General features: G+C 43.1%; 1 protein-coding gene across 1 annotated transcript in view; it reads right to left on the bottom strand.

The window, feature by feature from the left end:
* Positions 1-3,665: 3,665 nt before the first annotated feature.
* The window catches only part of SLC35F1 (solute carrier family 35 member F1), a 446,044-nt gene continuing 426,135 nt past the window's right edge, over positions 3,666-23,574 (bottom strand). Inside the window, exon 8 of the mRNA XM_040428920.1 lies at positions 3,666-5,779. Within this exon, the coding sequence (XP_040284854.1) occupies positions 5,555-5,779 (225 nt within the window). The 3' untranslated portion in view covers positions 3,666-5,554. The remainder of the gene's footprint in view (positions 5,780-23,574) is intronic.

Raw genomic sequence — 23,574 nt, 5'->3', positions numbered from 1 at the left:
ATGCGCTTTTATTCATAGTGTGCCCATGAAAAAAATGTGCAACATAGCCAGCTTGACAAAGACTACTTTGTAGTCAAAACTTTGCAATATTTTTTGGCTATGTTGCACATTTTTTTCATGGACCCACTAAAGCGCATTTCTGGAGATGCTGCCGTCAAACTTGTTTGTATGCTGATCGATTGACCTAAGTTGGATCTGTGGTCGTGGATGGCTGGTGCATTCCAGTAAAGGTCTGTACAGTATTTGTGTGCTGCTCTGAATACTATATTGCACTATCCTGAGGATTGGTCATCATTATAAATGGCCTGCACAACCCCTTTTAAGGGGTTGTCCGGGTTCAGAGCTGAACCCAGACATAGTCCCATCTTCACCCCTCCGGCTCCCCTGATATGAGCATCGGAGCATTTCATGCTCTGATGCTCTCCTTTGCCCTGCGCTGAATCGCTCAGGGCAAAGGCATTTTTTTGAGATCCGGTGACATACCGGGCTCTCCATGAGGACTGCTAGGCGGAGGTTTCCGCCTAGCAGTGAGACCAGTTACGTCACCGGCACTAATGGGCAGGCTTTAGCGCTGCCCTAGCCTGTAGAAAGGCTAGGGTAGCGCCAAAGCCTTCCCATCAAAGCCGATGACATCACTGGGAACACTGCTGGCTGGAAGCCCCTGCCTAGCAGTGTCCCAGTGTAAACAAAAAAGCCCTTGCCCTGCGCGATAGCAGGGCAAGGGAAAGCCATGCTCCGATGCTTATATCAGGGGGGGTGGAGGGGTTAAGATGGGGATATGTCCGGGTTCAACTCTGAACCCAGACAACCCCTTTAATACATTATCTCCTTTTTTGTGATCCACTCCTGATTTTGTACCTTATGCTACATACATAGACTGCAGTGTAACTGGTGTGGATCTCCCTGCTTTTCCGCATCAAATCCGCACCGAAATCAGCATGTGTTACTTACAGACTTTGTCACAGATTTTGATTCTAATTTACTCCAGATATTACCTTTTGCATTGAAAAGGATGAAATCTGCACTGAAAATCCACCCCAAGAATTTTACATGCTACAGATTTCAAAATTTGCACCGTTAATTTTGGCGAATTTAAAAAAAAAAACACTGCGTGCATGCAATTTAAAAAACTTTGTTGTACTATTATGCTGCTGGATTTTTCACACAAAAATCCATGTTGAAAAAGTGTGTGCAGCATGCATATATCCTTACAGGTGCTCACTGCCATGTTTATTGGGTCTTGGAAATTTTGAAACCATGTCGGTAAACAGAAATTAGAATTTTGTTTCTAATCATAATTCATTATAATGATGTATTTGATACCTGTCCATGGTTATACTGCATTGACGATCTATTGTCACATTACAAATAGCTGTTAAATTATTGCAATATATAGAAATAAATACAAATTATGATGCAGAGGCAGTTTCACCATATGCACGCTATACTGTAAAGGTACGACCACACAGTGTGGTACTGGAACGCACCACGCCGTGGCACAAGCACCACATAACCGTGTAGTTGTACCTTCAGGGTTGAGGATGTTTAATTACTCATGCATCATCAGGTTCACAGGAGCCTAGAAGGCATGTTTGAACATACATGGGCCAATGTATTGCTATCATGGATGTTAAAATCATGTCATCAACATTCATTACCTTGGTGACACAGCTCAGGGCACATACTGTATCATCTGCTCCCTCGCTCCTTAGTTGCTTGCTTAGATCACTTACTGTGGCAAACATTATTACAATAGGGATATGGCGGTTTAATATTAATGCTGGCTTTCGTACGATTTTACCAGGTTTAACACTCGGGGCACACCGTCTGTAGCCCAAGGTTATAAACTGTTTTACAGAACCACCTTAAGATTATACGGAATACAGAATGGATGGTAGATCTGGTGACAAGCACTGTTTAATGCCATGGATAGAAGTAGAAAACACAATTTTAAGCAAACGTACTATACAAAAAGTATACATGAAAAATGTTTCATTAAAAGTATAAACACGTCTTACATGAGTTCTCGCAACCAAGTCGCTATTTCTAAGCATAATAAGCAATTTGGCATATTAAAAAGAATTACCAATCCTGTAGTAGAGAGAAAGAGTTCTTTCCTAAATGAGAGGGTGTAACAGTCATGGTATAAGCTGCAGTATGCATGGATTCTTGGAAAAAAACAAAAAAATCTGCAGCCTGGGCAACATGTGAAGTGGTTTACGTTTCTAGATGCATAGGGTAGAATGAGAAGTAGGAGTCATGCAATATATTGCTGTTCATAAATCTGAGAAACCAATTGACATAGCAAGTAGAGAAGTGTGCACAAAAGTCATAGCCTTTGCTCTGTAATATTATAATTGTTCTGCTATATGATATCAGGCTCTGTATATATTTTGAGCACAATGCAATGTTTGTACTGTTTGAGTAGAAAGCCTAGCTTTAAAGCACTGGCAGAGGTTAAAACTCAGTAAACCCATTGTTATCCCTGAGTGTGGCTTGGCAACTTTTGCACTTTTAGTGTTGCTCATTACTACTTAAAGGGCATCTGTCGGCAAACATTTGTATCTATGAAATTGGCTGACCTGTTATATGTGCACTTGGCAGCTGAAGTCATCTGTGTTGGTCCCATGTTCGTATGTGTCCACTTTGCTGAGAAAAATGATGTTTTAATATATTCAAATTAGCCCCTAGGAGCAATGGGGGCGTTGTCGTTACACCTAGAGACTCCCCTATCTCTACAACTGCCTCACTCTCTGCACTTTGATTGACAGGGTCAGGTTGTAAAAACATCATCATGCCTGGCCCTATCGGTCAAAGTGCAGAGAATGTGGCAGTTTCAGATAGAGCAGAGCCTCTAGGTGTATCGGCAACACCCTCATTGCTTCTAGGGCTCATTTGCATATATTAAAACATCATTTTTATCAGCAATGTGGACACATATGAACAAGGGACCAACGCAGATGCCTTCAGCTGCCAAGCACACCTGTAACAGGTCAGCCAGTGTCATAGGTACAAATCTGCTGACAGATGCCCTTTAAAACACTTGATAACATAAAGACAACAACTACCATTTCAACTTCTGGGGACTGTCTGGATTGACTTGTAATGAAGACTGCAATATGCACAGAAAATAATTACCATTATTAGTCCTATGCTAGCAACATTTGACAAAGCAACATCTCCACTATGCTGTGGTGGCTTGTCACAGTCACTCCCAGGCTAGCTGTTAGAAGATCAGAGAGGCTGTCTGCACGTGAGGTCATCTGACAACCTCTTTTGGTTTCACTTTGTTGTTGATGGGTTTGACCACACCTCTAGTCGGGTGCAGCATAGAGGTCATTACTATTTAAGTCTGGCTACTCCCTTCACTCCTTGCGGTGTATAGCTTCATTTGCAAGTGGAAGAGCTGGTGTGTGTTGTCTCCTCTGGTTTTCCTGCTCTTTCTTCTACTTCAGGAGTTAAGTGTCTCATTCCTTTATATTTGTTTTGTGTTTTTTTTCCCCTGCCTTCTGGTATCTGGTCTGAGTCAAGACCCCTGTTCTTTCTGCTTAAGGAACGGGTCGTCTTTGGGCCCTATCACTGCCTCAGGGCATTACAGGGTATTCAGGCTTTAGGTTCCAGTGAATGAACGGTCCTACCACTGAGGTCCGTTCATTCGGTTAGCAGTCAGGGCTAGGGTTAGGATTCATTAGGTAGTGACCTTTTCCTCTCCATTGCTTCTAGGCCAGATACCTCCCCCCCCCTTCTTGTGTTTGGTATGGTGTTCCCTCCCACACCTCGTTGTGACATGGCTATTATCTTTATGCTGAGAAGTGATGAGCATGGTTTCAGCGGTCAGTACATGTTTCCTGCTGTTGATAAATTTTCCCATTTTAATATAATTTTTATCCTGAATTTTTATGTCAATCAATAGCTACAGTTTCTATTTAGATGTATTGCTAAGACAAGAACATTCTTGGGTCCTTGGCAATTTTCCAGTAACCTTTACGAATATCTCAAAAAGTTATACACCTTGACAACTAAATTTTTTATTGTCTAAATATAATAAAATAGCAAATGAAGCAACTTTGCAATAGGTCTTAGCAATTTTATATAGTTTTTATTTCTACAGCTTGTATCCAGACCTATGTATTTCCATGGTAACAGACAACAAACAAACTGTAGTCTGATCCTGAAGTCATATTTTTTTTTTATATGTGCCCTATTTCGTTCTAACCTACTGATTGCATGTAGGGTACAGGGTAGGGTACAGTAGGGAATATATTTAAGGGTATATCTAGTAATGGATACTGAAAGGTGTAGTCTTATATCAGACATATGTGGCAAATCTACAAGCTATGCCACAAATGTCTATGATCCGCTGGCCACCACATCCAGGTTGCAAGATGTGGCTGGGGTTATGGAGACAACCAAGCTCACTGTGATATGCTGGTTCTGAGACCTCCTTAGAGAGACCATCCTTAGAAGTGGATGTAAGTTACTGAAACAACATAGCACAGCGAGCTACACTGCTTCTGCATTTCACATGGAAGAAGCAGTGTAGCCTACAGTGCTTTGTTGTTTGCATAGCTCCCTATGACTTCTATGTGAGTTAGAGAAACAGCGTGGATATGCCATAAATGTCTGAAATGAGAATTGGAATCGGTATCAGTATAGACTGTATACTGATCCAAGCACTAGAAAAGTACAAGAAATATCGACTTTTTAACATTCCCATAACCATCTGTAGTGTTTACTCAATTCATGTTCTTGGATTACAGTACAAGTATTTGAAGGTTTGGCACAGAGAGATTGAACTATATTGCAGTGACCACTGGCGTGATATTCTTGTGTCACAATATAATGAGAATATTAGGATGTGCTGGTGTAGGTTACTCGTGGTTATCTATGGCACTAGTGGAGTTGTAGCACAGTTATATAGATCTATAACAAGTAGGTTCTACCGGACAAAGCTGTAGTATATAGAGTTAAAGCATGAAAAAATTAGAATATTATTTACCTGGCAAATGGAAGGTACAAAAAGGACATACAAACTCTAATGTATTATAAAAGTTCTGCTGGGAATTAATTTTACTACCAACGATCTGGGTGATTGCCTGGGCTAAAGAGCAAAGGCCGCTGGCAGTGCACCAGTAGGAATGTCAATGTACTCAAGTCGTTTTAATTAAGCAACCACTTGATTGTGTAAGAAAGGGAGCTTTCTGTGAAAACTACAGGATGTAAATTGTACTAAAATAAAAATCTTGGCAATATATCACATGAAGACATGTGCAAAAGTAAACATTGAGGTAATATCACCTTTCACAACATTTTCTACCCCCTAAGAGATTACACACCCATGAATAAATAGTGCTGTCATATCTATGACTCCAGGTGTTCCTGCGCCTGTTGGTGTTGGACATTTCTTGCATCCTTTCAAAACCTTTTTTCATGCTCCTGCTTTCAAGTCCCTTCATGTAAATGTATCTGGCAAATGCCTTTTCTCTATGCACAATACGGAGATAATGGACAAACAGATGTCACAGAGACCTCAGTGGGTAAAAAAATGCTTGATTTAGGCAACTCTGACGCGTGGCTCCTCTTCTGTCTCTTGGCCTAAGCTTGTGTATGTTACTGAAGGCTCCAACTGTGCGCCAGACGGCAGTTCTACTACAGGTCCTGATGGGTTGCGGAATTGCTTGTACACTCTTGGATCCTGGGCCACATATGTTGTTGTGGAGAAGTACAGCACCAGTCCAACCAGAATTGTGCATAAGGACAGAAGATAAAGTCCTGAAAACTGAGCAGGAGAAGAAGAAGCAATAATTTAAAGAATAATTGTTAAACAGTGACATTTATGGTAATACAGTGAGGTTTTATGGAAAGGAATACAGTTAAGAAGTACAAAAAAACAGCAAATAGTCATTGCTTTCACATTATAATTTGTACTAGACGTATGAAAGAATCTCATATTTTCCTTCAAGCAGCACTCTACCCGTTCTATGGGCTAAAACGTTTTTTGTGATCCCTGTAAGAGGTTACAATATGTAATGCTATTACATCACTGCACTGAAAAACCCACCAACACATCATAAGGGTATGTTCACAACAAGGAGTGTTGCAGACATTTCTGAGATTGAAAGATCTGTTCCATACATCTGTATGACTCTCTTTCTGCAGAATGTGTGACTATTTTGGATGCTGGTTTTTACAGCAATTCTGAAACATAAGAAGCATGCTGGCTTTAGCTAAAAAGAAATGAATCAAAATCCACACTTAAAACTGCACAGCTATTTCATGGCCACGTCCAACTTTCTAGTTGAATGGGACTGAAACTCAGAACCTTTAGAAGTCTATGGGGCCGTATCATGTCTTCTTACACTTCTGATTTCATTATGGCATACTTGGCATGGGTAGATTGGGAACTTAAATCTAAATGTGGCTCATATTGCAGATGGAGTTAAACTGGCAGCACAAGTATGTGGGATCAGCAACCCTTCAGCTGTGGCCACATTGGTGGTAGGTGTTTCCAAAAAAAAATACAATGAAAACCCCTTTTAAAACAACAGCACAAAGCTCCCCGACCTTTAACTACAGCTGTGGCACCATTATTTTATATATAGCCAGGGGCTGATTAAGTGTATCATAGGCCCGGGGCTGTTTACCTAACTGGAGCCCCCTTCCTCCATTCTTCCCTGACCAATCCCCCTTCCATGATAATTTTTTGGTACATTTTTGTGAAAACTATACCACATCAATGTGTACGTTCTGTACACACCAGGTTGCCATGCAGCCAATCACTGGCCAGTATATAGCACGTGATTGGCAGCAGCAGTGACCCAGAATGTCACCACTCTGGGGAGTACTGGAATGGAATTCTGGAGTCTGCAGGGAAAAAAAGTAGTAAGTTTGTTTTATCTAGTAGTTAATTAATAGTAGACTATAGTTATAATAATACATAGAAGAGGTAGTGGGTCCAATACATAAAGTACTAGATAGTCCTCTTACCAAACATACATTTATGCTGTAGGAATGGCGGCGGAATAACTAGTAAGCACACATGTTATATTTTAAATAATGCCCTTCTTGTTGGTGATAGGGGGATGGCTATTGAGAATCACGGGTTGGATGCCAAAACACTCCCTCCACACCATGACATAAAGTCTCATGCCTGCGCTTACAGACCGGAAGTGGTTGGGAAGCCATACTGGTGAAGGTTCAGTTAGTGTGGTGTGGTTTGGGTGGCAATGGGCCCCTACATGGTCCTCTGGAGGGGCTACCGCCCCAAATGCCCATATTATGATCCACTATTGTCTATAGACATATAGTTATAGGTAGAGCACAATCATATTTATAGTGAGACAAGGAGCACCATAATATATAGAGCCCTATCATATAGAACCCAGAATTATCTATACAGGCCTATAGTGATATATGGTACACTAGTACACATACAGCTGTAGCGTAGTACACTGCACCTTATATGTGGGGTACTATGTATATGGAAATCTATCTGTACTATAGTACTGTACAAAAGTACCATGTCTACATGAGTGGGTGTGATGTTATGAAACATTTTTATTGTTGTATAATGAGTAAATCCACAATATTTTGCGGAAAATTGTTGTGCTTTTTGAATTTGCATCTTGTAAAGCTGACAAACATGGTTTCAATGGGTCCAGCACCTATATAAGTAGCAGAGCCAAATGACAAAACCATGGAGAAACCGGTTGCCGTTCTCAGCTGTGTTGCACACTACCACTAGGTTAATGGAGAACTTAATACAATTAGAATAATAAATTGCTTCGAACCATTGGGGTCATTTTTCAAAATGGTGTAAAGTAGAACTGGCTTAGTTGCCCATAGCAACCAATCAGATTCCACCTTTCATTTTTTGACAGCTCCTTTGGAAAATGAAAGGTAGAATCTGGTTGCTATGGGCAACTAAGCCAGTTCTACTTTATACCAGTTTGATAAATGACCCCACATATGTGTACAGTTTGGGTACAGTGACATAGTCGATGAGAATAAGAAAGAGATCAAGTCCAACCTGTAATCCAATGTTCATACTTAACCCTTTAAGGGCCAGAGTTGATGTTTTTTGGCTGTTTTCGTTTTGCGCTCCCTGCCTTCCCAGAACCATAACTTTTTTATTTGTCTGTTCACATAGCCATATGAGGGCTTGTTTTTTGCGGGACAAGTTGTAATTTCCAACACCACCATTTAATATTGCATATAATGTAGTGGGAAGTGGAAAAAAAAACAGTTACTTTTATTCTACAGGTCAGTACAAATCCGGTGATACCTTATGTGTATCGTTTTTCTTGCGTTTTGATAAAAGGTGACAAAAAAGTGATAAAAAAATTAATAAGTGGGGGGAAAAAAAATCAGTTTTATTTTTTTGTCGCAATATTTTGACACCTATAACTTTGTTGTAATTATGTGTACGAAGCTGTATGGGGGCTCATTTTTTGTGGGGCGATCTGAACTTTTCATTGATACCATTCTGGGGTGTGGTATGACTTTTTCGATCACTTTTTATTACATTTTTTGTAGAAAATGAAGCGACCAAATATGGCGAATCGGCCATTTGGACATTTTTTGCCGTTTTGCTGTATGGGGAATATATTTTTATACTATGGGCGTTTTTGCACAGCGCGACACCCGTGTATTTTTTTTGTTCTTTTATTTTCATTTTGAGAAAAGGGGGGTTATTTGAATTTTTTTTTTTTTTTGTATTTATTTATCTTTACATTTTTTACATATTTTTTTTTACACTTTTTTAAAGTTCCCATAGGGATCTATAACATGCAATCATTAGATTGCTATTATCACAGACTCCAATGCACGTGCTTTGGAATCTATGATGATTTTACTACTTTCCTATGGAGCCCTATTACAGGCAAGGGCTCCATAGGAAATACTATGCAGCAGCCTCCTGTCATTCATAAAGACAGGGACCGCTGCATACACACTCCGGCTCCTCGATCGCCACAAGAGGAGCTGGAGCACCACCGAAAGTACACACGTTCGGTTTCAGCGCGCTCAGATGCCATGGCCACGATTCATCACGGCATCTGAGGGGTTAAATGTCCACAATCGCCATTACTGCCGGTTGCGGACATGAGCCGCGAGTGTCTGCTAAAAGAAGCAGGCGGTCACCCGCGGCTATGGGCCCACAGCGGGCAGGAGCGGGCGCCATCTATAAACACCCGCCCAGCGCCGTATGTATGTACAGCGCTGGGAGTTAAGGGGTTAAAAGGTTTGTTGCAGAAATCTCTGTGGCTGTTCCATTCATCTTTGGCAGACCTGTAAAGCATACTTACCTGAATCCCGCGCTCTTGGGCCTCCGTTGTGCTCCCAGGATGTAAACTTCTAAATCACTGACCACAGGGGTCACTTGCTCCCATTGCATCATGTCAAATAGTCACATGAGCTAAGCTGAGCGGAGAAGCTGAGGTCGGGAAGAGAAGGAGCCAGCTCGGGGAAGCAGGTAAGTATGCATCCCTCTGTAAGTCTGCCAAAGAGAAGGGTTTACCAAAAGCCTTCCCAAAGGTCCACAATCCCTTAAAGGAAATCTGTCCCCTATTTTGACCATATAAAACTGTTAACATAGCAATGTGCAATAAAGTACCTTCATTCCTGCATGTGTCCTCTTTCTTTTATTCAACTTTTTATTCAGATGAAAAAGCGATTTTTCTGATATGCTAATTAAGCCTCAAGGTGCCCAGAGGGGCGTTATTACTCTGCTCTAGTGCCCAGTAACGCCCCCCTGCAGTGCCCAGCCCGCCTTTCTTCCAAGCCCAGCACGCCTCCTAAGAAATAAATGTCCTCCCACATCCTTGCCGAACGGCGCCGCCCCCTCCGCTACGTCATTTAATTTATTCACTGCACTGTCCTTGCTTCCTCCTATCTTGGCCTCCGATATCCCGCGCAGGCGCAGTATCGCCGAGTGAATAAATTAAATGACGTAGCGGAGGGGGCGGAGCCGTTCGGCAAGGATGTGGGAGGACATTTATTTCTTAGGAGGCGTGCTGGGCTTGGAAGAAAGGCGGGCTGGGCACTGCAGGGGGGCGTTAGTGGGCACTAGAGCAGAGTAATAACGCCCCTCTGGGCACCTTGAGACTTCATTTGCATATCAGAAAAATTGCTTTTTCATCTGAATGAAAAGTTGAATAAAAGAAAGAAGAGCCATGCTGGAATAAAGGTACTTTATTGCACATTGCTATGTTAACAGTTTTATATGGTCAAAATAGGTGACAGATTCCCTTTAAGGCTCCATTCACACGTTCGCAAAATGGGTCCGCATCCGTTCCGCAATTTTGCGGAATGGGTGCGGACCCATTCATTCTCTATGGGGACGGAATGGATGCGGACAGCACACAGTGTGCTGTCCGCATTTGCGGTGCGCGGCCCCGATCTTTGGGTCCGCAGCTCCGCAAAAAGATAGAGCATGTCCTATTCTTGTCCGCAGCCTGCGGACAAGAATAGGCTTTTCTATGGGGGTGCCGGGCTGGTGTGTTGCGGACCCGCAATTTGCGGGTCCGCAACACACCACGGACGTGTGTTTAGCTGATTTTAAAATGAATGCACATTACCTGTTTCTGAGCTGTCTCATGATTGGCAAATATATACAACTTTCATTATGAAGGTTGACGAATGAGTAAAAAAATCCAAAAAGATTGATAGCCATAAAATGAGGAGAGGTTTTAACACTTTCAGTAGCTTTATGATGAGCTACAGTGAAGCTCACCATTAAGAAAAGATGAGATAATGCCACAATTATTTAAGTGACGGGGAAGATGGTGCTTAGTGGAACAAAATACCCAGTCACCTGTTAAATCGTTTCTTAAATTTCATTATGTTCACTTGATTATATAGTTTTGGGCAATGAATATGTAAATTTACTGCCTGAAAAGGAACACTTAAAATAATATATTTTATTTCATTAACTTGTGAAAAAACAAATATGTGGCTAACCATCCGCATATTTCAATCAGGCTCAAGTGTGAGAGGGAGCTTATTATCTCTTTAATCAAATATGATCAAAGCTCCTTATATCATACACCAATAATTGTTATCCAGTATGGAGATATACACAGGCACATATTATCATCAATATGTTGTGTAGACAAATACTATGTATCACCATATAGTGTGTTTTCTCCATTTGTTACACCATAAAATGTGTCTTTCTTAATCTATTACATAAGTAACAAGTAAAGGTAGGAAGAAAATCCTGGAGTGGTTTGTTAAGGGTACTGTCACACTAGCGTTATTCTTTTCCGGCATAGAGTTCCGTCCTAGGCGCTTAATACCAGAAAAGCAATTGCAAATGCATTCTGAATGGAGAGCAATCCGTTCAGGATGCATCAGGGTGTCTTCAGTTCAGTCTTTATGCCTTCTCAGGAGTGAGATAATACTGCAGCATGCTGTGGTTTTATCTCCGTCCAAAATTCCGGAACACAAGTTACACTCTTAATCATTTGCACATAAACCCTTCTTCCTATATTCCGACTGCTCGACGTGTTTCTATGCCTATTATATCCGCATGTCATCAGGAGCAGAAGACAACTAGCTGGGTACAGTAGGAGCTCCACGCCCATAAACTTGGCGTATGGCAGCACTAAAAAGGGTGTAGTGAGTGCTACATGCCCATACACTTGGCGTATGGCAGCGCTCACAATGAAGACAGAACGCTGCAGGCCTCTGATGGCGGGCGTGCAGCAACGGTGAACATGCAGAGCCTCCGGCGCTGTATTGGCCGATACAGTGCGGATATAATAGGCATAGAAACGCGGCGAGCAGTCGCAATATAGGAAGAAGGGTTTATGTGCAAATGATTAAGAGTGTAGCTTGTGGGGAACCTGGGATTGATGGTCAGAAGTGCTGGTGGCTACAATGCCTAAAAACAACAATGCATGCAAACGGACAGCATTTGTAGACAGATCCGTCTTACAAATGCATTGCAAGAACAGATCCGTCTCTCCGGATCCGCCACTAATACATTTCAATGTAAATTAATGGCGGCAACTGATCCGGTATTTCCTCCGTCCAAAATGCCGTTCAGTGACTGAACTGAAGACATCCTGATGCATCTATTCAAAATGCATGGGAATATGCCTGATCAGTTCTTTTCCGGTATAAAGCCCCTGTGACGGAACTCTATGCCGGAAAAGAAAAACGCTAGTGTGAAAGTACCCTAAGAAAGACATTTTATGGTGTAACAGATGGAGAAAAACACACTATATGGTGATACATAGTATTTGTCTACACAACATATCGATGATAATATGTGCCTGTGTATATCTCCATACTGGATAACAATTATTGGAGGTTTGATCACATATGATTAAAGAGATAATAACCTCCCTCTCACACTTGAGCCTGATTGAAATATGCGGGTGGCTAGCCACACATTTGTTTTTTAAATATATTATTTTAAGTGTTCCTTTTCAGGCAGTAAATTTATTTAGTTTTATTTTGACGGTAACGCAAACCAATGTATCATATAAGTGAATCCCCAATGAATATGTAAAACACGTATTGGCTACAGTTTATCAGAAAGCTCTAATATATACTTAGGATCAGTTGGGAACATGGACTGATTAAGACTACCCAAAGCCTGCAACTGGTGAAGAACCATGTCACTTAGGGTTCATGCACACGAACATGTGCCGCCCGTGCCCATACTGCGGCCTGCAAACACTTGAATAGGTCCACAATCTGGAAGATAGGGCACGGATTGGAAGGACACAGAAGCCCTAGGCGGCATTTCGGTCCGTGTCTCCACACCGCAAAAAAAATAGAACATCGCGGACACCCTCACGTTAAATGGGTCTGCATCCGTCAGCGCTGGCCACACGGACAGTGCCCATCCATCCAGTCCCCAATGCACGGCACGGGCAGCACACATTTGTGTGCATGAGCCCTTAATGCGTGATATTACTTTATCAGACAAAATAATAGATAGTGGTTTAATCATGGATTCAATATTTCCATGGGGCATATGGGCTCCTCAGCTGCTTGGTGCTTGGACATTGCCCATCTGCCTGACCACCCAGTAATGAATGCTGGTGCAGTTTCTACAAGGTTGATGTGTAAAAAACATAAGGAATGGAAAATAATTATAGGTAAAACTGTGATCTACAATACAGTGCCACCCAAATATTCACACCGAAATACTGCATATCCTAAGAAATATCCTTGTACATGATACATTGGTCTTTTTCTAATGAGTGTAGCCCCTATACACATTCCTCTGAGCTATTATAGCATGAGGATTAATTTGTCACAAAGGAGCTTTGTTAATCAAAAGATTTTTAACTTATTTTAGCTGACCAGAATTGTGACTCCTACTGAGAATTTTTCTTTCTTCGTGAAATGAGGGTGAAATAAAGAGTGCTTTTATTCTTCAGGGTTGTGCATGAAAGGTTTTCCTCTTTTGTGTTTGGCAGCAGACGGTAATTTGTGAGAAGTTGTGTTTTCATACTTCAGCTTTCCCTTTTGCCACCAGCAGACTAATGTATCTCTTTGTGTGGCCATATTGTGTGGGATTAGCAATGAGGCCCAGTGCACTGCACACAGCTAACTGCTCTTCGGACATGCAAGGGGACCATGGTCATTGTCTGACAACTAATATTGCCACATATGCAGTATAGTAATCAATGCCAAGCAGTGGCTGCAAAAGCAACTCAATTCTTTGATGATATAAAACAATAAAGACCTTTGATTCTATATAAGTCACTACGAGTAGGGCTGCAGTAAACTATTATTTAAGTAATCGATTATTCTATTGATTATTTTTACGATTAATCGAGTAATCTAATAAGAAAAACCTTCTTAAAATAATGTATTGCTTTAAAAACTTCCCCCTTTCCCAGTGCCTCCTATGCCATCCACCATGTCCCCCACTTCCCCAGTGCCATCAGATCAGTAGCCCCTCCATGCCATGTCCCCCAGTACCACCATAATGGCACTGCCATCAACCCCTCCATCCAGATTGCCATGATGTCCCCCTTCCCCAGTGCCTCCTATGCCATCCACCATGTCCCCCAGTGCCCCCATAAAGTGGATAACTTTATACATGCCAAATCACAGGTGCCCCCCCCCCACCCCACTGCTGCTGCCTCTGCTAACTTTATACTTACCTTTCAGTGCAGAGTGCGCCGACCATTCCAGCATGCACTGGGAACCTGACGTCACACACAGCGTCAGCCAGCGTTCAGTCGCCGGAACTGCCTGACGGATCCGGCAATCTGCATGCAAACGGACAGCATTTGTAGGCGGATCCAGGGGGGGGGGCAACGGGGCAATTGCCCCCCCCCCCCGAGCTGGCGGCGGCGGCGGAGCACAGGGAGATGAGCGCTTCCATTGTGGAAGCGTTCATCTCCAGTCATCTGTATCGCCGTCCTCAGGACAGCGATACAGTCTCAGATGCCTGTGCTGCGGCAGGGGAGGGAGAGGCGTGTCCCTTTCCCTTCCTCTGATAGGCTGCAGGCACTAGGCCGGCAGCCTATCAGAGGCCGGCGCAGGTGGCGCGATGACGTCATCGCGCCACCTGACCCATACAGCGCAGGACACAGGCCAGAAGAGGCCTGCATCGCATCGCTGACATGGAGGTAAGTATGTTTTTTTTTTATATATATATATATATATATATATACAGTACAATGCTGTTATTACTGGCGGGGGGGGGCCTGTTATTACTGGCGGGGGGGCCTGTTATTACTGGGGGGGGGGGCGTTATTACTGGCAGGGGGGCTGTTATTACTGGCGGGAGGGGGGGCGTTATAACTGGGGCGGGGGGGCCTGTTATTACTGGGGCGGGGGGGCCTGTTATTACTGGGGGGGGCTGTTATTACTGGCGGGGGGGGCTGTTATTACTGCCGGCGGCCGTTATTACTGGCGGGGGGGGGGGGCTGTTTTTTACTGGCGGGGGGGCTGTTATTACTGGCAGGGGGTCTGTTATTACTGGCGGGGGGGGGGGGTCTGTTATTACTGGCGGGGGGGCTGTTATTACTGGCAGGGGGGCTGTTATTACTGGCAGGGGGGCTGTTATTACTGGCGGGGGGCTGTTATTGCTGTCACAGGGGGGCTGTTATTGCTGGCACATGGGGGGGCTGTTATTGCTGGCACATGGGGGGGCTGTTATTGCTGGCACATGGGGGGCTGTTATTGCTGGCACATGGGGGGCTGTTAATACTGGCACATGGGGGGCTGTTAATACTGGCACATGGGGGGCTGTTAATACTGGCACATGGGGGGCTGCTATTAATACTGGCACATGGGGGGCTGCTATTAATACTGGCACATGGGGGGCTGCTATTAATACTGGCACATGATTGGGGGCACTATAGGGGCATCTACTGAGGCCACAAAGAAGGGGTATTGTATATGGGCGATCTGTACAGTACAATTTTATACTGGGACACATTATGGTGGGTACTATGGGGAAGGGGGGAGAGGAGTACTATGGGGTCATCTTTGGGGGGCACTAAGAAGGGGTATTTTATACTTGCAAATTATGGGGGACACTGAGGGCATCTACTGGAGCATTTTATACTGGTACATTATGGGGGACACTAGGAGGAAGGAGGGTGTGGAGCACTATTGGGGCATTTACTGGGGGCACTATATAGGGGTATTTTATACTGGGACATTATGGGGGCACTATGGGGACATTAGCTCAACTGGGGGCATTACAAGGGGGTATTTTTTGCACTGTCACATTATAAGGAGAATTGTTACTACTGGGGGGGCATTATGGTGGGCTTTATTACTCCCCCATGGTATGACCCCCTAGTAGCAGCACCAGCTTCTCCCTGCTCTGCTATCCCTCTGCCCCTTCTCCAAATCCTTATTATGAAATCTTTCTCATTAGGATAAAACACAACATCAGCTCCGCCGAGCCCCCGGCCAAATTGTTGAAGTGGTGTCCGAGATCCCCAAGGGCCAAGCCAAGTAATTGTAAGTTTTCATGTAAAATATGTTTGTTATATACAGTATACCGCTACACTGTGCCCCACAATATACAGTATACCGCTACACTGTGCCACACAGTATACAGTATACCCCTACACTGTGTAGTCTGAGTCTATAAGCACCATTGTTTTGTGGCGGCGGACAGAAAAAAATCTGAAAGTGCCCCTCCCGAGACCAGGCTCTGGATCCGCCACTGATCCGGATGCGGATCCGTCTTACAAATGCATTGCAAGAACAGATCCGTCTCTCCGGATACTGTCCGTCCATGCGCAGACCGGAAGGATGGATCCGGCATTCCGGCAACTGATCTGGAATTTTGGGCAGAGATAATACTGAAGCATGCTGCAGCATTTCCTCCGTCCAAAACGCAGTTCAGTGACTGAACTGAAGACATCCTGATGCATCCTGAACGGATTGCTCTCCATTCAGAATGCATGGGGATGAAACTGATCAGTTCTTTTCCAGTATTGAGCCCCTATGACGGAACTCCGTGCCGAAAAAGAAAAACGCTAGTGTGAAAGTACCCTAAGCGGTTTTCTGATACTTTTATAAATCTGATCGGCGAGAGTTCGACACCCTGCATCTTCACCAATCCGCTCCAGTGTTGCATAGCTCCATCCATTGTGTAGTGGACAGAGGTGGTTACTGTAGCACTGCTTCCACCGAGGGGAATGGGAGCAATGCTGCAGTAACCAGCTCCGTCCACTACACAATCGATGGAGCTATTTAGTTCTGGCGACAACTTCCGGCTCCAGAGTCGGTCCACCAACGATCAGACCTAATGACCTATCCTGAGGATAGGCAATTAATAGAACGGTACCAGAGAATCCCTTTATTTTATTCAAGGACATTTTTAACTGCCTTGTGAGTCAAAATTGGTTATAATTGTCCACAAGGTTTCTCAGAGCCCTCCTCTGAACAAAAAGCCTAAGTAGGGTTGAACTGTGTAAGGATTTGTCTTTTTAATCTAGTAATGTGTGTATATATATATATGTTAATCGTGAGCCAAACGATTGTGGATTCCTTGGTCAAGTATAGATTGTTTCTAGCCCACGCTAGAAAAGTGACAGATGTATTTTGACTGGATGCCATCGGCATCACATCTGCCTTCTTCTACAGTCAATTTCAGATACAGTGTGAATAAATCCATATGACAGGATAAAAAAATACTCAAATAAATCTGTACATTCACAGAGTCCATATGTAGCAAACATCAAATGTAACAAACAGCATATTCAGATGACAGATCCATTTTTAAAGGTAACTTCACCCAAACTACATAATACCCATATTACTTTATCATTATTTTTTCTCTGCAGACAGATTAAAGTTGAACTGGGAGTGCATTATATCCTACAGGCTCACACCAATTATACAAGGTCCATGTAATGTACAGGCATCTACCAATATACACTGGTCAGCAGAACCAGGTGTCATTTAGAATAATAGCCCATCACACATGTCACTGGACCCAATTGCTGTATTCCCTTCTCTAGAGGTAATCTGTATCATCACACGTACCAATATGGTGGTTTAATGGTGGAAAACAGACTACATACAGGGAGTGCAGAATTATTAGGCAAGTTGTATTTTTGAGGATTAGTTTTATTATTGAACAACAACCATGTTCTCAATGAACCCAAAAAACTCATTAATATCAAAGCTGAATATTTTTGGAAGTAGTTTTTAGTTTGTTTTTAGTTTTAGCTATTTTAGGGGGATATCTGTGTGTGCAGGTGACTATTACTGTGCATAATTATTAGGCAACTTAACAAAAAACAAATATATACCCATTTCAATTATTTATTTTTACCAGTGAAACCAATATAACATCTCAACATTCACAAATATACATTTCTGACATTAAAAAACAAAACAAAAACAAATCAGTGACCAATATAGCCACCTTTCTTTGCAAGGACACTCAAAAGCCTGCCATCCATAGATTCTGTCAGTGTTTTGATCTGTTCACCATCAACATTGCGTGCAGCAGCAACCACAGCCTCCCAGACACTGTTCAGAGAGGTGTACTGTTTTCCCTCCTTGTAAATCTCACATTTGATGATGGACCACAGGTTCTCAATGGGGTTCAGATCAGGTGAACAAGGAGGCCATGTCATTAGATTTTCTTCTTTTATACCCTTTCTTGCCAGCCACGCTGTGGAGTACTTGGACGCGTGTGATGGAGCATTGTCCTGCATGAAAATCATGTTTTTCTTGAAGGATGCAGACTTCTTCCTGTACCACTGCTTGAAGAAGGTGTCTTCCAGAAACTGGCAGTAGGACTGGGAGTTGAGCTTGACTCCATCCTCAACCCGAAAAGGCCCCACAAGCTCATCTTTGATGATACCAGCCCAAACCAGTACTCCACCTCCACCTTGCTGGCGTCTGAGTCGGACTGGAGCTCTCTGCCCTTTACCAATCCAGCCACGGGCCCATCCATCTGGCCCATCAAGACTCACTCTCATTTCATCAGTCCATAAAACCTTAGAAAAATCAGTCTTGAGATATTTCTTGGCCCAGTCTTGACGTTTCAGCTTGTGTGTCTTGTTCAGTGGTGGTCGTCTTTCAGCCTTTCTTACCTTGGCCATGTCTCTGAGTATTGCACACCTTGTGCTTTTGGGCACTCCAGTGATGTTGCAGCTCTGAAATATGGCCAAACTGGTGGCAAGTGGCATCTTGGCAGCTGCACGCTTGACTTTTCTTAGTTCATGGGCAGTTATTTTGCGCCTTGGTTTTTCCACACGCTTCTTGTGACCCTGTTGACTATTTTGAATGAAACGCTTGATTGTTCGATGATCACGCTTCTGAAGCTTTGCAATTTTAAGAGTGCTGCATCCCTCTGCAAGATATTTCACTATTTTTGACTTTTCTGAGCCTGTCAAGTCCTTCTTTTGACCCATTTTGCCAAAGGAAAGGAAGTTGCCTAATAATTATGCACACCTAATATAGGGTGTTGATGTCATTAGACCACACCCCTTCTCATTACAGAGATGCACATCACCTAATATGCTCAATTGGTAGTAGGCTTTCGAGCCTATACAGCTTGGAGTAAGACAACATGCATAAAGAGGATGATGTGGTCAAAATACTCATTTGCCTAATAATTCTGCACGCAGTGTATACTTATCTATTCATTTGGAGGGTAACATTTTAGACAAGACATTTCTTAAAAGGGAAGTCCCTTAAAAGTCCACCATTGCAGCTATTTGTATTCTTCAGTGCATTTATTACATTTCCTGTCATTTTGGGTCTATAGCCTCTGTTCAGACCTATCATGGTAACAGACTACAACAAACCCTGTGGTTTGATTCTGTAGTCATACATTCTTGTATCTGTTCCCTATTTGTAGCTAACCTGTCAAATATATGTCACAAGGAGGGGACAGATTGAAAGAAGTATGGCAGCAAGATCCGACAACACAGGGTTTGTTTGTAGTCTGTTATTAAGGAGATACATAGATGTGCATAACAGCTGTACAGCCAAAACGGGACATTTTTAACCCATTCGAGCATTATAACATACAGTTATGTCATAATGCCACAGGGCATGTATGGAGCGGGCCTCTGCAGTGGGCCCGCTCCATACATGGCGGGTGCCGGCTGTATCATATAGCCGGTACCCACCCACATTGACAGGAAGAGGCGATCTATTAGGGTGAATAGGAGAGGGGATCAAAAGATCCCATGTACTAAGCCCCTAAGGGGACTAATAGTTATAAAAGTAAAAAAAAACAAAAAACACCAATATATTAAAAGTTTAAATCACCCCCCTTTTCCACTTTTACATATAAAAATATATGAACAATAAAAAAAATAAACATATTAGGTATCTCTGTGTCCAAAAATGTCTGAACTATTCAAATATAAAAAAAAATCCTGTACGGTGTACGGAATAAATTGAAAATCCTGGAATTCGCTATTTTTGGTCATCTAATTGCCCCAAAAAATGTATCAACAGTGATCAAAAAGAAGTATTTACCAAAATGGTAAATATAAAAAATACAGTTTGTTATGCAAAAAACAAGCTCTCATACAGCTCTGTAGATAGAAATATAAAAAAGTTATGGCTGTCAGAAGGTGGTAATGCAAAGAAATTTTGATTCTTTTTTCAAAGATTTTTTTTTTTTTTAAAGTAGTAAAACAAAAAAAAAACGATACAAGTTTGGTATCGCCGCATTGAGCTGCAGAATTAGGATGTTAGTTTTTTTGTTTTTATCCAAAATACAAAAATGAAAATAGGCCTCGACATCAAAGGGTTAATGAAGACTATTGCAAAGTGCTTATTTTTTTTTCTTTTCAAATGCACTGAAGAAGTATAAATGGTTGCATGAATGGACATTCCCTTTAAATGGGTTGTCTAAGATAATTAAAAATCTTGGACAAGCCCCTAATTGCTTTAAAGACTATGTACACCTTTGGGGGCAATTCTTTCTTTTATTACTGCATTGTAGTTATTTTGAGGTAAAAATAATTTTTTCACTTGGTCTTTAACTAGCTGAAGGACCCGGCTTCACTAGCGTATATTGAGGCTGGGTTCACACCTGAGCGTATTCGATAAGCGCTTTTTACAGGCGTTTTTATCGGGCGTTTTTGAGGCGTATTTTGGGGCGTTTTTGTATTTTGGAAATGCGCGTAGTACGCGCGTTTATGTGATTAATCCAATGAAAAACTGCCACAATACGCGCGACAATACGCCCCAAAGAAGCTCCTGTACTTCTTGGGGCGTAGGGCGTTTTACAGCTCGTTCGTACGTGCTGTAAAACGCTCAGGTGAGAACCATGCCCATAGGGAATCATTGGTCCTTGCCTGCTGAGCGTTTTACAGTGCATAGGAACGCACTGTAAAACGCTCAGGTCTGAACCCAGCCTGAATCTATTTAATTTAATGTTTGTGTGTGTTGTTACAATATATCAACACTATCCACTATAACGGTGACATCTACTGCACCCCGCCCCCTTAACAGTGACCTCCACAGCCCTCCACCACTTAACACTGACCCCCCCGCAGTGCCCCGTCCCTTAAAATTGGACCTCCACAGCAGTCCACCCCCTTAACTTTGACCTTTACAGCAGCCTTCCTCTTTAACAGTTAGTTTCACAGCAAACCACCCCCTTGACAGTAACCTCCCTTAACAGAGGCCTTTAGGCCTCTTTCACACGGGCGTTGCGTGTGAGGGCCGGACAAGATGCGGGTGCGTTGCGGGAAAATGCGCAATTTTTCCGCACAAGTGCAAAGCAGTTTAATGCGTTTTGCACGCGCATGAGAAAAATCTGCATGTTTGGTACCCAGACCCAAAACCGGACTTCTTCACAGAAGTTCGGGTTTGGTTAGGTGTTGTGTAGGTTTTATTTTATTTCCTTATAACATGGTTAGAAGGGAAAATAATAGCATTCTTAATACAGAATGCTAAGTAAATTAGGGATGGAGGGGTTAACAAAAATAAAAATAAATTAAACTCACCTCATCCACTTGTTTGAGCAGCTCGGCTTCTCTTCTTTCTTTTTTGAGGACCTGGGAGAAAAGGACCTTTGGTGACGTCACTGCGCTCATCACATGGTCTGTCACATGGTTCATCACCATGGTGATGGACCATGTGATGAACGCAGTGATGTTACCAAAGGTCCTTTTCCTCCCAGGTCCTCAAAGTCAAAGAAGACAAGCCGGGCTGCGCGAACAAGTGGATGAGGTGAGTTTAATTTTATTTTTATTTTTTTAACCCCCTCCATCCCTAATTTATAACCATGTTATAAGGGAAAGTAATAATGATTGGGTCCCTATCCCGATCGTCTCCTAGCAACCATGAGTGAAAATCGCACCGCATCCGCACTTTCTTGCGGATGCTTGCGATTTTCATGCAGCCCTATTCACTTCTATGGGGCCTGCTTTGCGTGAAAAGCGCACAATATAGAGCTTGCTTCGATTTTAACACAACGCACAAGTGATGCGTGAAAATCACTGCTCATGTGCACATCCCCATTGGAGTGAAGGTGTCCGGATTCAGTGCGAGTGCAATGCGTTCACCTCACTTATTGCACCCATGTGGAATTCTCGCCTGTGTGAAAGGGGCCTTACAGCAATCTGCCCCTTAACATTGACCTCCATAGCGGACCATCCCCTTAACTGTGACCTCCACAGCAGCCTGCCCCTAGGGTGGCCAGAGGTCCGGTTTTAGGCCAGACAGTCCGGCTTTCAGACTCCCTGTCCTCCATCTGGCGCAGGGCCTGGACGGACACAAGAATGTCCTTTTGAACACCTCATTCTCAGAGACAGCAGCACTGTGCTGTGTGAGCTGCAGGGAGAAAGTCACCCTCCCTCCCACCCCTGCAGCTGACAGAAGTTGATTTTTAACTTCATTTTTTTAATCCCTGTTGGCTGAGGAGTGACAGGGGGCGTGGTCTAACCAGATCGGGGCGTGGCTTAGTGGGACCTAGATGTGGATTTTTAACTTTATTTTTTCAATCCCTGTCGGCTGAGGAGTGGGAGGGGGCATGGCCTAATCAGATTGGGGGCATGTCCTTTTCAAAAAATCACTCTAAAACAGCAGCATAGTGCTGTCTGAGTGTGAGCTGCAGGGAGAAAGTCACCCTCCCTCCCACCCCTGCAGCTGACAGAAGTTGATTTTTACCTTCATTTTTTCAATCCCTGTCGACTGAGGAGTATGGGGGCGTGGCCTAACCGGATCAGGGGCGTGGCTTAGCAGGATCTGGGGCGGGGTTTTACGTTTGTCTTTTGAGGGTGGACACATTGTGGCAGGGGGCGTGTCTGGGCTCCTTCCTGCAAGAATGACGCCCCTCTGGGCACCTTACTGGCTCATTTGCATACCAAATAAACTGGATTTTCAGAGGATAAAAAAATCTATTGCTGGAACAAAGGCACATCTGGAAATAAGGTACTAAGTGCTATTTGGCCATGGCTTTACTTCAATAGCGATTATCCTTGTGACAGGTTTCCTTTAAAGCTCACCTACAGCAGTGAAGAAAAATGGCTGGGTTGTTATGGAAACCTAGTGTAAAGCTGTGTGTGCGTGGAGACTGGCCTGCGAGCTTCAATTAGCTGATAAGGGTCATGTGACCAAGTTTCTTTTGGCTAATGCATTTTTGGGGAATATCTCAGGAACGGTAAGTCCTAGAGAGCTGAGACCTGATATAAAACCTTCCCGGACACCTGATGTATCTGTGTGCCAAATTTCGTGATTGTAAATGTGACAGTGTGGATTCCTTTAGTGGACATACATACATACATATATACACTCATCTTCATATATTAGATATGGAATCCTTTTTTCTGTACAGAGCTGACATGCTCTATTAGCTGCCTGTGAATTTTTTGTCCTTTCTGGACTTATCTGTGCTCTCTTACATCATAAACACTTATTAAGGCCTCATGCACACGACCGTTCCATTCTTTGCGGTCCGCAATCCGCAGATCCGCAAAAAACGGAAGCTGCCGTATTGCCTTCCACAATTTGCGGAACGGAAGCCGGCAATATAAATGCCTATTCTTGTCCACAAAGCGCGGACAAGAATAGGACATGTTTTATTTTTTTTGCGGGGCCGCTAAAAAAAGTGAATGGGTCCGCATTCGAGCCACCAAAACGGCGGCTCGGATG

The sequence above is a fragment of the Bufo bufo genome, chromosome 4 (genome assembly GCF_905171765.1).
Source record: "Bufo bufo chromosome 4, aBufBuf1.1, whole genome shotgun sequence".
In the NCBI taxonomy this organism is placed as follows: Eukaryota; Metazoa; Chordata; class Amphibia; order Anura; family Bufonidae; genus Bufo; species Bufo bufo.
The sequence above is the reverse complement of the archived record's forward strand: the minus strand, read 5'-3'. Positions and strand labels throughout refer to the sequence as shown.